Raw genomic sequence first — 12,989 nt, forward strand, 5'->3', positions numbered from 1 at the left:
ATGTGCACAGTTTTAAGTGAGTGAGAGTAAATGTAGAGCAGTATGTAGAGCAGTATAAGATGCGAGAGCACAACAGTGCAGGTGATCAGTGTGCAAGCATGGCAGTGCAAGTAAAGCAGAAGTCCAAGCTGAGCGTTAATGTAACGCATAGAGTTGCGTTACATTAACGCAACTCTATGTGTTAATGAAACAAGACAATTTTTGTCTTGTTTCTGTGCCACTAGATAATTGTATCTCTGTTATCAAACTACAAAAATGACCTAGTTGGGTGGAGTGGAAAGCTCTTTGACCAGGGTTAGATTGGTGTGTTAAGTGCCTTGATAGCATTTAAAGAGTCTGCATCACAACAATGTGCTTTGAGACACACCTTGGAACATGGATAAAAGAGGAGCCTGTGGAGCTACAATAACAAGGAATTCAGACCAGGGCATTGCACTTCCACTTTATATAGACCACAACTGACTGATTTAATTGTGAAAAAGAAGGATTAAGAAGCCTGATATGTCCCCTTTAAACAAATTCAAAGAACGATACATCTTCCCTGCTTTTGATAAGCATCTTTCCATCTTTGTCTACTGAATCCCTGCTGGTGCCTATAAACAGCGGCCGAATGATAAACCCTGGACACAATCCATCACAAAGCAAAATGGTCTGCCAGGTCTAGACAAGCCAACCAACCAGAGCTGCCCCATTACAAAAAAGTCCCAACACGCCAATGAATTCCAACCCAAACATGAAATTACACACAGGGCCATCCCCACTCAGGACACAGTATCGAACACATGCCCCCGAACACAAATGCCATGAATCCCCTCCCCACAGGGGCACACCCCAAAGATAAAGCTCCACCCCTGAAAAGCCAGTGACAAGACATCCACACAGCTCGAACCCCGCACACAGCCCCTGTTCAAAGCATGCCTGTTGCATCTTGCCCCCCACTGACAGCATCAATTCACCTACTAAGCAGTCTTCTGAATGCGGTGCGCAACCTGGTCTGACAGCCCCCACCATGCCCCACAAACACTCAACAATACCACCACTGCAACATCAGCCATGGGAGAACCACCAACCAACTCAGCTACAAATGCTACAACCCTTTCTGCGGCACCCCCGACCTGCCACACTGACAGTCATCCAACCCCCCTATGGTGTTAGGAAGTTAGAGCAGGAAAGGTATGAGTACATACAAAAAAACATTTTATATTGCTTTTTATTTATTTATTTTTTTACTTTTGCAACACATATTAACAATAAGCCAACTGCTTTATGCTTTAGACATTACAACAAGAAGCCATGTAGGCAGTCTATATTAAAATATTGTAAATGGTATCCTGTTTTTTTGGACAAATACCTTCCATTAGGACTTCTAACTGAATCTACAACTCTGAATGACATTTCAGTAACAGAATGCATTCATATCTCATGATTTGAGCTTTCCATAAAAAATAACACACATATTCAAACTCATCCTTTAATTTGTGAATACACACTTTCTTCAGTCATCAATTCTCGCTTGTTCTTTACTCTTGATGTTCTCCCTTTTGAGAAATGTAACGCAGCATAGTTCAGATCTGGTCCATCTTCAGTCTGTTCAGTGAAGTACATTTACATTTCAAAATTATTCTTGAATGTTCAGCTGTACAAACAGCAATATCTGAGAATTTGGTGTCATTACTTACAACATCATCTACTTTTTTGTTAAAGTTGTGCCTTGTCTGTGAAGTAGAGCTATCTGTAAACATGGAACAAGCAGTAACATGATTACTCAAAGAGCATTTGTTAAATCATAAGACAGCTTTAATATAATTAGTATAATTATATACTGTTCTTTAAAAGTATAAGTTCTTTAAAAATAATAGGATATAATTCACTAGGTACAACAAACCTTTAAATTGGTGACATGTTGCTCTTTTTGTTTTGCAACAGATGAAAATATTACAAGTCACAGAAATGATCAAACAGATTATTGTGATGACAAGAACATTGATTTCACATGTTTTATCTGGAAAACAAAGAAAAAGTATGAGTTCTAAACAAGATTATTTCTGAGCAAGTGGGGAATTTTGTATAAAATGCATACCTGTGTAGACAGGATTTACCGTGTTTAACGTTTGTTTCCTTTCCAAATAGTATCTGTCCACATGTGACCACAGCACAGTAGTAGGTCCCAGCATCAGAGGAGCTGACATTCTTAGAGAAGTTATAAACGCATCTCTTCTGAAAGTCGGATCTCTTTTTACAATTTTCAGCTTTTTCTCCCTCAGTGTAGATAACATCTAGATAAGATTTATCTGATCTGGCTCTGAACCAGAACATACTGGGATCTCCTGAGCAGGTTGTGTTCTCAGAGTCAGAGAGCAGTGAACACTGCAGAGTCTCTGAGTCTGTTGGACGGGAGGGATCAGAGCTCGCTGACTGCTGAACAACAGTGTAACTTGATGTTCTCTTAGAGTATCCTGTGGTATATTAGAAAATCACAGTCTCACAGAAAAATACATTTGAAACAAACTCAGATATTAAACCACAACTCAGATATTAGAACTTAAGTAATGCTAGAAAAAAGGTTGTTTGTATCAAATTTGGTAAAGAGACTCATTATTAGGTCACTTTAACAGCAGGCAGATTAAATGTGGGACACTCAATTTACGGTAATTTTACATATACAGGTCCTTCTCAAAATATTAGCATATTGTGATAAAGTTCATTATTTTCCATAATGTCATGATGAAAATTTAACATTCATATATTTTAGATTCATTGCACACTAACTGAAATATTTCAGGTCTTTTATTGTCTTAATACGGATGATTTTGGCATACAGCTCATGAAAACCCAAAATTCCTATCTCACAAAATTAGCATATTTCATCCGACCAAAAAAAGAAAAGTGTTTTTAATACAAAAAACATCAACCTTCAAATAATCATGTACAGTTATGCGCTCAATACTTGGTCGGGAATCCTTTTGCAGAAATGACTGTTTCAATGCGGCATGACAAGGAGGCAATCAGCCTGTGGCACTGCTGAGGTCTTATGGAGGCCCAGGATGCTTCGATAGCGGCCTTTAGCTCATCCAGAGTGTTGGGTCTTGAGTCTCTCAACGTTCTCTTCACAATATCCCACAGATTCTCTATGGGGTTCAGGTCAGGAGAGTTGGCAGGCCAATTGAGTACAGTGATACCATGGTCAGTAAACCATTTACCAGTGGTTTTGGCATTGTGAGCAGGTGCCAGGTCGTGCTGCAAAATGAAATCTTCATCTCCATAAAGCTTTTCAGCAGATGGAAGCATGAAGTGCTCCAAAATCTCCTGATAGCTAGCTGCATTGACCCTGCCCTTGATAAAACACAGTGGACCAACACCAGCAGCTGACACGGCACCCCGGACCATCACTGACTGTGGGTACTTGACACTGGACTTCTGGCATTTTGGCATTTCCTTCTCCCCAGTCTTCCTCCAGACTCTGGCACCTTGATTTCCGAATGACATGCAGAATTTGCTTTCATCCGAAAAAAGTACTTTGGACCACTGAGCAACAGTCCAGTGCTGCTTCTCTGTAGCCCAGGTCAGACGCTTCTGCCGCTGTTTCTGGTTCAAAAGTGGCTTAACCTGGGGAATGCAGCACCTGTAGCCCATTTCCTGCACTGCACGCGCCTGTGCACGGTGGCTCTGGATGTTTCTACTCCAGACTCAGTCCACTGCTTCCGCAGGTCCCCCAAGGTCTGGAATCGGCCCTTCTCCACAATCTTCCTCAGGGTCCGGTCACCTCTTCTCGTTGTGCAGCGTTTTCTGCCACACTTTTTCCTTCCCACAGACTTCCCACTGAGGTGCCTTGATACAGCACTCTGGGAACAGCCTATTCATTCAGAAATTTCTTTCTGTGTCTTACCCTCTTGCTTGAGGGTGTCAATAGTGGCCTTCTGGACAGCAGTCAGGTCGGCAGTCTTACCCATGATTGGGGTTTTGAGTGATGAACCAGGCTGGGAGTTTTAAAGGCCTCAGGAATCTTTTGCAGGTGTTTAGAGTTAACTCGTTGATTCAGATGATTAGGTTCATAGCTCGTTTAGAGACCCTTTTAATGATATGCTAATTTTGTGAGATAGGAATTTTGGGTTTTCATGAGCTGTATGCCAAAATCATCCGTATTAAGACAATAAAAGACCTGAAATATTTCAGTTAGTGTGCAATGAATCTAAAATATATGAATGTTAAATTTTCATCATGACATTATGGAAAATAATTAACTTTATCACAATATGCTAATATTTTGAGAAGGACCTGTATATATAGAGATATGTGTGTGGTATACCTATACATTACCTCCACAAGAACTAATTTAAACACAATAAAGTTATGTTTTTTGTTAAACAATGAATAAGGTGCACACATTTTAAAAACTTTTAAATTGCAAATACTAATTTCATTATACTATTCATGAAAAAGAAAAGTAAACTCCATAAAACATTTCAGGTTTTAAATTTGTTTTTGTACAATTTGAGGGGATTGGGGATTAGGTTTTTTTTCCACAACCTTTAATATTCAATTTATAAATGTTTCAATCCTGGCAAAAAATCTGTCATTATAGTTGGAGAAATGATAAGTTTGATGTTTGGTCTATTACATACGTTTTTAGAGGACATGAGGCAAAAATAAGAACATAAAAAATATATTTCAAATTTACTTAAATATTGAAAATAAACATTGTTTGTTGGTCCAAAAATTTTTATGACCACCAATAAATCTATGCCCACTGAATTATGGTGGTTTTAGAGATTATACATTTTTCAGTACCATTATTATGTCCACTTACATTTTTGACAAAGACAATCACAAGGTAATTTTTGAATTTCTACAATAGTGGAAGAAAATCATTTATTTACCTTTTATTGATAAATAGGTCCCACTCCAAGTAGATTCAATCATGTCCTTTTCAGAACAGTGATACATTCCCTCATCTTTTTGAACTGTTGTGAAAATGGTAAGATTGCTGATATCCCCAAAGTATGTTATATTGAATCTTGAAGCAGAGAAATGTGGTCCATACTTTGGGATTATCCTTCTCTGCAGCATAACAATTAAATTCAAAGTATCGCCAGCACTCTGCTTGTACCAATAAAGCCATGTGTTCCTCTGATATTTCCTACCAAAAGCACATGTCAAAGTCACAGATTGACCAAGTTCCACTGTGACCACTGGCACCAAAGTATCTACATTGGGAAAAAGCAGCTCATTAAACAAAAAAAGACAACATGAAAAAGAACATTATATTGAACTGAACCACACATTTCAAATCCTTGAATGAAAAAAAGTGCTATTTCGATTTTTGTATATAGTACTTACACCCTTGATGAATAAGTAACAATGCGAGCCATAACGAAGTCATGATGACTGTCTTTACTCAGACAGTATGTCCTTTAAGTAGCTGGAAGGAGGTGTAGAGGTCCTGACTGTCATATGCGTCTGATTGGTTATCACAAAAGATACAATCAAAGGGCATTTCCTGTATGTACATTGGGCCTCTGCTCTCATTTGTGAGGCTTTATTTCAGTCACCCATGGGTTTTCTATGTACTATCAATAGTTATTTGGTAAAGACAAAGGTTGCGAACAAACATGATAAAAATATTTGGTACAGGAAACAAATCACAAAATTTTTATTAGCCCTACAGCTTGACTTCGGTGAGCTCCGAAATAGATTAACCATATTACACAATAAGTTTTATAAGCATTTGAACATTGCATATCAGCAGAGATGCACTGGGAGTGACTCAAAATAAAAAAGAATTACTTGAAACGGCGTTCTGGAGATCCAGCAATGACAAAATAGGAGCACATTATCCTGTTCATTTTTACAGTTATGTATAAAGTATCTGGCTTTTGCCACGTTCTCAAATGTATTCAGTCAAAAGGTTACAAAACCATACACCACAGATTACTCCATGCTATTATTTCTTTGAAAAAAGAGAAATCCAAATTCAGACATTTGTAAAAACTTAAGTAAACCCTCCAAACCAGGCATAAAACAAGATACACAAAACTGCACACACTCTTTTTATCATAACTTCCAGCAAACTGTAGTAGCTTGCAGGGATACAAAACTAGAATCTTGTAACTGGTCTTTTAGTTGACGTGACAATGAAAAAAACTAAATAAATAAAAAACTAAATAGGACAGCACATACTGTATATAGCATGTCTCCAGTGACGTGTGATGAGGTTCATGACTGGTGAGACATAGACTCCTCTGGTATTATGACCAGGACTGAAGACCCAAAATTTCAGCCAGAGACAAAGCACAAAGTTAAAAGATTTATTATGGTCTTGGTAACAGGAACAGTGGCAACCACCAATCAGAACCCAGGAACCACTTCTCAAGATCTGTGTGAGACAGCGGACCAGGAAACGGCTCCTCAGCTGGGAGGTGGTCAATCAGAGATTGGCCCAGAACGTCCATATGGGAATGTCCCGCTGACTGATGTCTGATTGCTGACAGATCCAAACTCACCAACCAGTGAGTTGATGCGGGGGCGAGAACCAGAAAAGCCAGGACAGGCCACTTGACAGGGGACTGGGCGAAGCAGGGAGTCCGGGCAGAAAGGAAAAGCAGGCAGGCTCAGGCAGATAAAACCAGGTGCTGGGCAGAGACATAAATCAGGGGACAGAAACAGGGTCAAGATCCAGAGCTAGAGACATCCAACAAGGGCCAGGCAAGAGGGGGAAATCCAAGAGAGACAAAAACCGTGGTCAGAAAACGTGATCAGGCAGGAAGGAATGCTGGATATCTACTCACTCTAATGGCTTTCAAAAATCTGGCACCGTCTGCCTGCCAGAGGCTGAATATAACTGCTGGCATACAGGTGAGTGGCATGACCATGATTGCATGCAGTGCAGCAGCAAACAGGTCGAGCAGATGGAGCTGATTGCTGACAGGAGGGCAGAGGAGGAAGCAGGAAGATAGGCTAGAATCATAACATCTGGAGTCGGATGTACAAATATATGAACCCAAAACAAATGCTTCTATTTAAATTTTGACCTTAATTGAATCATTTAATTGTTTTAAAAGATTTTAATTAATTATTACATACTGTTCAACAATACAATAGCAAGGAAAATAATATTTTATAAACAGTCAAAATTTGATTATTTAATTTTAAATTATTTCAGCTCTTTTGTTTGATTAAAATTAAAAATTTTGTATGATCTTATCTTTATTTGCGTATAAAGTCAATGTAAGCAGGTTGCATTAATCAAGTGTTTTAAAATCTCCCAATTCTCTTTCACCTTTGCGTTGTGGGTGCTGATGTTGAGCCTGTGCTGCCCATTCAATGCTGTTTTTGGGTGTACCTCTCCGGTTAAAAAGAGCGGGTTACCTTTCTCCCACCTGTTTGAAGCACATCTTTCAGCTCTGGAATTTGTCTTCCCCTCTCAGAAACTTCCTGTTTCGACTAAAAATACAGTTTAAAAAAATCCTTTTCAAATGTTGAGTATTCTGTTTTGTTGGAACAAATTTAAATCAGTGTACGGTTACAGGTCTTGTGAAAATACCCCTGCACTCTACATAGCAGAAGAGTACGTAGCAATATGTTAGCAGTCTGTGCTTATGGGGCTCAGCAGTGCCCCATCATAGCAGCACGGTACTTTTGCCTCACCCTGTCCATTTTCACTGTGCATTATGGCCAATTAGAAAAACGAAATACATTTGTTAAATATATTAGACTTTGGAATGTCAGCATGTTTAGTACATGTGTAATTCAATGGACATGAGCCAAATGCCTGCATCAGTCAGTGTGGCACAGCGCCATTGGTGATGAGGCACAGTTATTCACCGCCTCACCTGTCGTAAAGGTGTAGCACTTAATTCTAAGTAAGAATGGGTTTGTACTCGTACTTGTCATCTTCTGCTTCATCTGAGACCGAGTCACGGGGCCAGAAGACTGAGTGGAGACATCTGTTGGGACCCCACAGCCATGGGTTACAAAATTAAAGGTCAGTACGAACTTTTCCGGAACTTTCAAAATAAATTGCATTAACCTACTTCCAGCACAGCCAGGAAAAAGGGGTAACAGCAGATTACCCGTGACGTCACTGTTCAAATAAAACCCCGTTTTTCCAGACATCCCGTCTCTTCTATGTGGGTCCTCCAGGGGATCTGAACAGAGAGACACAGTGCGCCAATGTCTCTTTGCTGGCAAACAGACATAACTCTTCAAACTGGATCCAAGAGTGTCATACGATCACGCGATCATATGCACTAAGTTAAGTACAAATTAATTGTTGTTTGTGTATCCGGTATTCATTCATGAGCAGGGGTCATTAAGGTACAAGCGTGGCTTGACTTTTCTCTCTGAAGTCTACAGAATCAAACTGTGTTATAGAGTTCCCATCAGAGACCCTGTCTCTACGACGCCAGTGGAGCAGTTTTCCCGGTCTGAAGGAAGGACAACAGGACCGCATTATATTATTATTATTATTGGATACAGCAGTAACGTGTAGTTTGGCCGGCTGGCAAAGCGAGCCACCCCTCCCCATAGCTACGGAGGTTAGCTGCAGCTAACCCTTTTGTTCACTGTGGATGCCTTCTCCAACTTCATTGCCTGGACAACTTTTCCTCATCACGGTTCACCTAAGAGGTTAGGTTTGGGCAGAGAGAAGTAATTTAGAATGAAATAATCTAAACATTTTTTCTTTTTATGAAGTTTGGTTTTGTTTATGTTGAAAATAAGCTATTTTAGTACTAGCAGATTATCTGCTCAGCACGTGCTCAGTTTGTGTGTTCTGTGTTTGTGTTTTTTGGTTTTTTTTTTGTTAAAGTTAAGACAAACTTTATTTAAAGGGTGATTTTAAACACAGAAGATCGGCCATAACGTGCCGTCCATGCTTATGCATTTTAACCCCTTTTATTAGTGGTATTTTAAAGGTATATGTGTGATTCTGATGATAAGCTACAAGCTTTATTTGTTAGCTTTAACTGCTAACATCTAAGAACACGTGCTTGCCTGCTAAAGATCATTTACCCAAAAAGGTTGTTGGCTTTCAATCCAGTAAAATTATATTTCCCTAAATATTGTTTTACCAAACTTGAAAACTAAGTAAACACCATTAAGCCCATTTCTCCAGAAAGATTTGGTTCTTATTCAAAATAATATTTCTTTAAATATTATTTTACTAAATAAAGGCAGCTAATTAAACACTGTTGAGAATTGGTCATCCAGAAGGTTTGTTTTATTCAGCAAGTCATTCTTAAAATATTATTTTATTAAAATAATATTTTATCTGATCTTGCATTGTGAAGGGTTGTCTAAATGTTTGCTGATTATTGCCTAAGTTGGTTCCAAGACTAACGTAACTTCACCTCCGGATTCTTCAAGATAATCCTTGGTTCTCAAACATAAATAACATTGCATGGTAATGTAGCATCCCTCTATCAGACATGTTTTCAACCATCTTTGATCAACTTGTTTATATTGTACATAGCCCATTAGACTTCCATATTCTTTAATTCTGCTTGGTAGTTTAATTGGATTGTTTTAGTTGTCATAGTAAAGAGTTTGTTGATTGAAATATGTTTGACTTTGAGTTGACTTATTTTTGTTAATACATTTTTGTATTTTAAGAAATTGTGCTAAATTGTGCTTTGTCTTAATGCCACTGCCTTATTAGGCTGGTATTCACAGGACAACCCCTAACAGGGCAAAATATAATATAATAAAATATTAAAATAATAATATTAAATATTAAATAATATATCCATATTAATAATTACAACACACCCAGACGTCGCTCTCCCCAGACACCTCCTCCAGGTCATCCAGGGGGAGCCCAAAGCGTACAGGTCCGACTTAGCGCCAGCAATCCAGATCAAACTCCTGCTCCGCTTGTACAGAGACCGGATGGCTGCTAATAAAGGGCCCCTGACTCCGCACTCATGGAGCACCCCCCACAGGGTACCACGAGGTACACAGTCAAATGCCTTCTCCAGGTCCACAAAACACATGTGGACCGGTTGGGCAAACTCCCATGAACCCTCGAGTACCCTGCAGAGAGTGTAGAGCTGGTGCAGTGTTCCACACAGCCAGGACGAAAACCATACTCCTCATCCTGAAGCTGAGGTTCGACTATCGGCTGGACTCTCCTCTCCAATACCCTGGCAAAGGCCTTACCAGGGAGGCTGAGGAGTGTGATCATCCTATAGTTGAAACACACCCTCCAGTCATCCTTCTAATGAAGGGGGACCACCACCACAGCCTGCCAGTCCAGAGGCACTGTCCCTCTGTTAATGTTGAAGAGGCGTGTCAACCATGACAGCCCCACAGCATCCAGAGACTTGAGGTATTCAGGGCTGATCTCATCCACTCCCGAAGCCCTGCCACCATGAAGCTTTTTAACCTCCTTGGTGACTTCAGCCTGGGTGATGAAAGAGTCAACCCCTAGTCCCCAGCCTCTGCTTCCACCAAGGAATGCGTGATGCCAGGATTGAGGAGATCCTCGAAGTACTCCTTCCACCGCCTGATAAGGTGCCCAGTTGAGGTCAACAGGCCCCCAACCCCACTGTAAACATTGTTGGCAAAGCACTGCTTCCCCCTCCTGAGTTGCTGGATGGTTTGCCAGAATGGCTTCGAGGCCAACCAGTAGTCCTTCTCCAAGGCCTCACCGAACTCCTCCCAGGCCCAAGTTTTTGCCTATGCCTCTGCCACAGCCCGGGCCATGGCATACTTAGCCTCACGTTACGCGTCATCTGCCTCAGGAGTTCGACAAGCCAACCACAGCTGATTAGACTCCTTCTACAGCTTGACAGCATCTCTTACTGCTGGTGTCCACCACCGGGTTCAGGGATTGCCACCGTGACAGGCACCGCAGACCTTACGGCCACAGCTACGGGCAGCAGCATTGACAATAGATGCGGAGAACATGGCCCACTTGGATTCTATGTCTCCAACCTCCCCTGGATTCTGGTCAAACCTCTCCCAGAGGAGGGAGTTGAATATGTATTCCCTGAGGGCTCTGCCAGATGTTCCCAGCAAACCCTGACTATGCGTTTGGGCCTGCCGAGTCTGTCCGGCTTTCTCCTCTTCCAGCGGATCCAACTCACCACCAGGTGGTGATCAGTGGACAGCTCAGCCCCTCTCTTCACCCGAGTGTCCAAAACATGGACGATCATCAATGTCCTGCCTAGGGTTTCCTGGTGCCAAGTGCAATGATGAACACCTTTGTACTTGAACATGGTATTCATTATGGACAATCCGTGACTAGCACAGAAGTCCAATAATGAAACACCACTCGGATTCAGATTGGGGAGGCCATTCCTCCCGATCACACCTTTCCAGGTGTCACTGTCGTTTCTCATGTGGGCGTTAAAGTTGCCCAGCACAATAATGGAGTCCCCAGGAGGCGCACAATGCAGCACCCCGACAGAAACGCCAAGACGCCGGGTACTCCACACTACCGCTTGGCCTGTAGGCCTAAATGACAGTCAGAGACCTCATCCACTGGGATAAACCCCAACACGAGACGGCTGAGCTGCAGGGCAACAAGCAAACCCACCCCAGCTCGCCGCCTCTCCCTGCGGGCCACTCCAAAGTAGAAGAGAGTCCAGCCTCTCTGGAGGACAGAGACCATGCTGTACGTGGAGGTGAGCCCAACTATTTCTAGTGAATATCTATCGACCTCCCTCACAAGCTCAGACTCCTTCCCCCCCAGCGAGGTGACATTCCATGTCCCTAGACCCAGAGATCGGGCCGCCAAGGTCTCCACCTGCGTCTGCTGCCCAATCCTCTTTGCACTGGTCCCTCATGGTTTCTCCTACAGGTGGTGGGCCCACTAGGGGATGTCCTCGCATCTCTCTTTCGAGCCGGGACCTGTCAGCCAGAGCCTGTTTGCCATGGGAGACCCTACCAGAGGCATTTAAGCCCCAGACGACATAGCCTCTAGTATCATTCAAGCACTCAAACCCCTCCACCACATTAAGGTGGTGGTTCAAGGAGGGGCAAAATGGTTTGGTATGTTTGTTAAATGACGTGTCACCAACTGGTCAGATTTATTTGACTACCAGCGTTGTATGTGAGGGCCTATTTATACTCGGCATGACACCAAAAACAGTAACATAAGGATTTAACAGTCATTATTGCAAACCTTCGCAATAAAAGCCTTAAGCATGTATAAAGCGTCCTTAAAGTGGAACTAATCCCAATAGAAAAGCATAAACCCGCCCCCAAACACATTTTGAAACATGCCACCATAGTGGGCAGTGCCAAGAGAAACTGAGGGGCACAACCAAGTATAGGGATGAGCAAAGGGGGTTAAGTGGGAGCCTGGTCAGGAGGACGAGAGCGCCACAAATAGATCTTTTCAAGTGGAAGATTTTTCAACCCCCTCATCACAAGAGGTTGATGGAGGCTGTATGAAGCCCAACAGGCCTGAGCCTCATCAGTTCAAGCTGTTGGGTCAAGGTGCAGATTCAACGAGGCCTGAAGCTGGTGCAGCCGAGCCAGCGGAGGACAGAATGGATCCAGTTTCTGTGGACCCATTGTGTCCCATTCTGTGGGAAAGTGATGTTAGCAGCATCATTGCTAACATGGGCTAACATTCAAAACAGAAACAACCTTTCAAAAAGTTTACATTTACATGTAGATTTATATTGTCTTAAGTAAAGCATATGATCAAAGGAATAAAGCATAAACGCTATGATCAATGTTCACAGATCCAACATGCTAGATCCGACTCACCACGAGGGCGTGTGTTTGAGTGAAATGGTTTTATACCCAAATGCAGGGCTGTAACGTAGGAACGTACCAAGCTATGCCATTTGAACTAGTAGGAAAACTCAACTGCCATAGCCACCGTTCAACCCAAAGAGGGCAGGACTAAGACGGTTTTAAGACAAATATTACAGAATTTAAAAAGTTTATTCATAAAGTTTATCTGCAAAAAAAAGTTGATTTGGGGTTTCGTTCAACTTTAATTTCAATTATCATATTTTAAGGCTAATAAAACAGCT

At 41.7% G+C, this 12,989-nt stretch overlaps 1 protein-coding gene across 1 annotated transcript; it reads right to left on the bottom strand.

Moving 5' to 3' along the window:
* Positions 1–1,464: 1,464 nt before the first annotated feature.
* LOC124860086 lies at positions 1,465–5,380 on the bottom strand. The gene is made up of 6 exons (XM_047353062.1): positions 5,338–5,380; positions 4,878–5,204; positions 2,100–2,456; positions 1,886–2,002; positions 1,680–1,732; positions 1,465–1,587 (listed from the first exon to the last, which is right to left on the bottom strand). The coding sequence occupies exons 1-6, from the start codon at positions 5,378–5,380 to the stop codon at positions 1,465–1,467; spliced, it is 1,020 nt and encodes a 339-aa protein (XP_047209018.1).
* Positions 5,381–12,989: the final 7,609 nt, after the last annotated feature.

Source organism: Girardinichthys multiradiatus, chromosome 23, assembly GCF_021462225.1.
Source record: "Girardinichthys multiradiatus isolate DD_20200921_A chromosome 23, DD_fGirMul_XY1, whole genome shotgun sequence".
In the NCBI taxonomy this organism is placed as follows: Eukaryota; Metazoa; Chordata; class Actinopteri; order Cyprinodontiformes; family Goodeidae; genus Girardinichthys; species Girardinichthys multiradiatus.

Bases quoted from the DNA above. Each gene is read 5' to 3' on its own strand.
- LOC124860086 (XM_047353062.1), bottom strand. From the start codon at position 5,380: ATGACTTCGTTATGGCTCGCATTGTTACTTATTCATCAAGGGT. The intron at 5,205-5,337 runs GTAAGTACTATA...TTCCCAATGTAG, and splicing joins GTTACTTATTCATCAAGGGT to ATACTTTGGTGCCAGTGGTC. The intron at 1,588-1,679 runs GTAAGTAATGAC...TTCACTGAACAG, and splicing joins ACAAAAAAGTAGATGATGTT to ACTGAAGATGGACCAGATCT.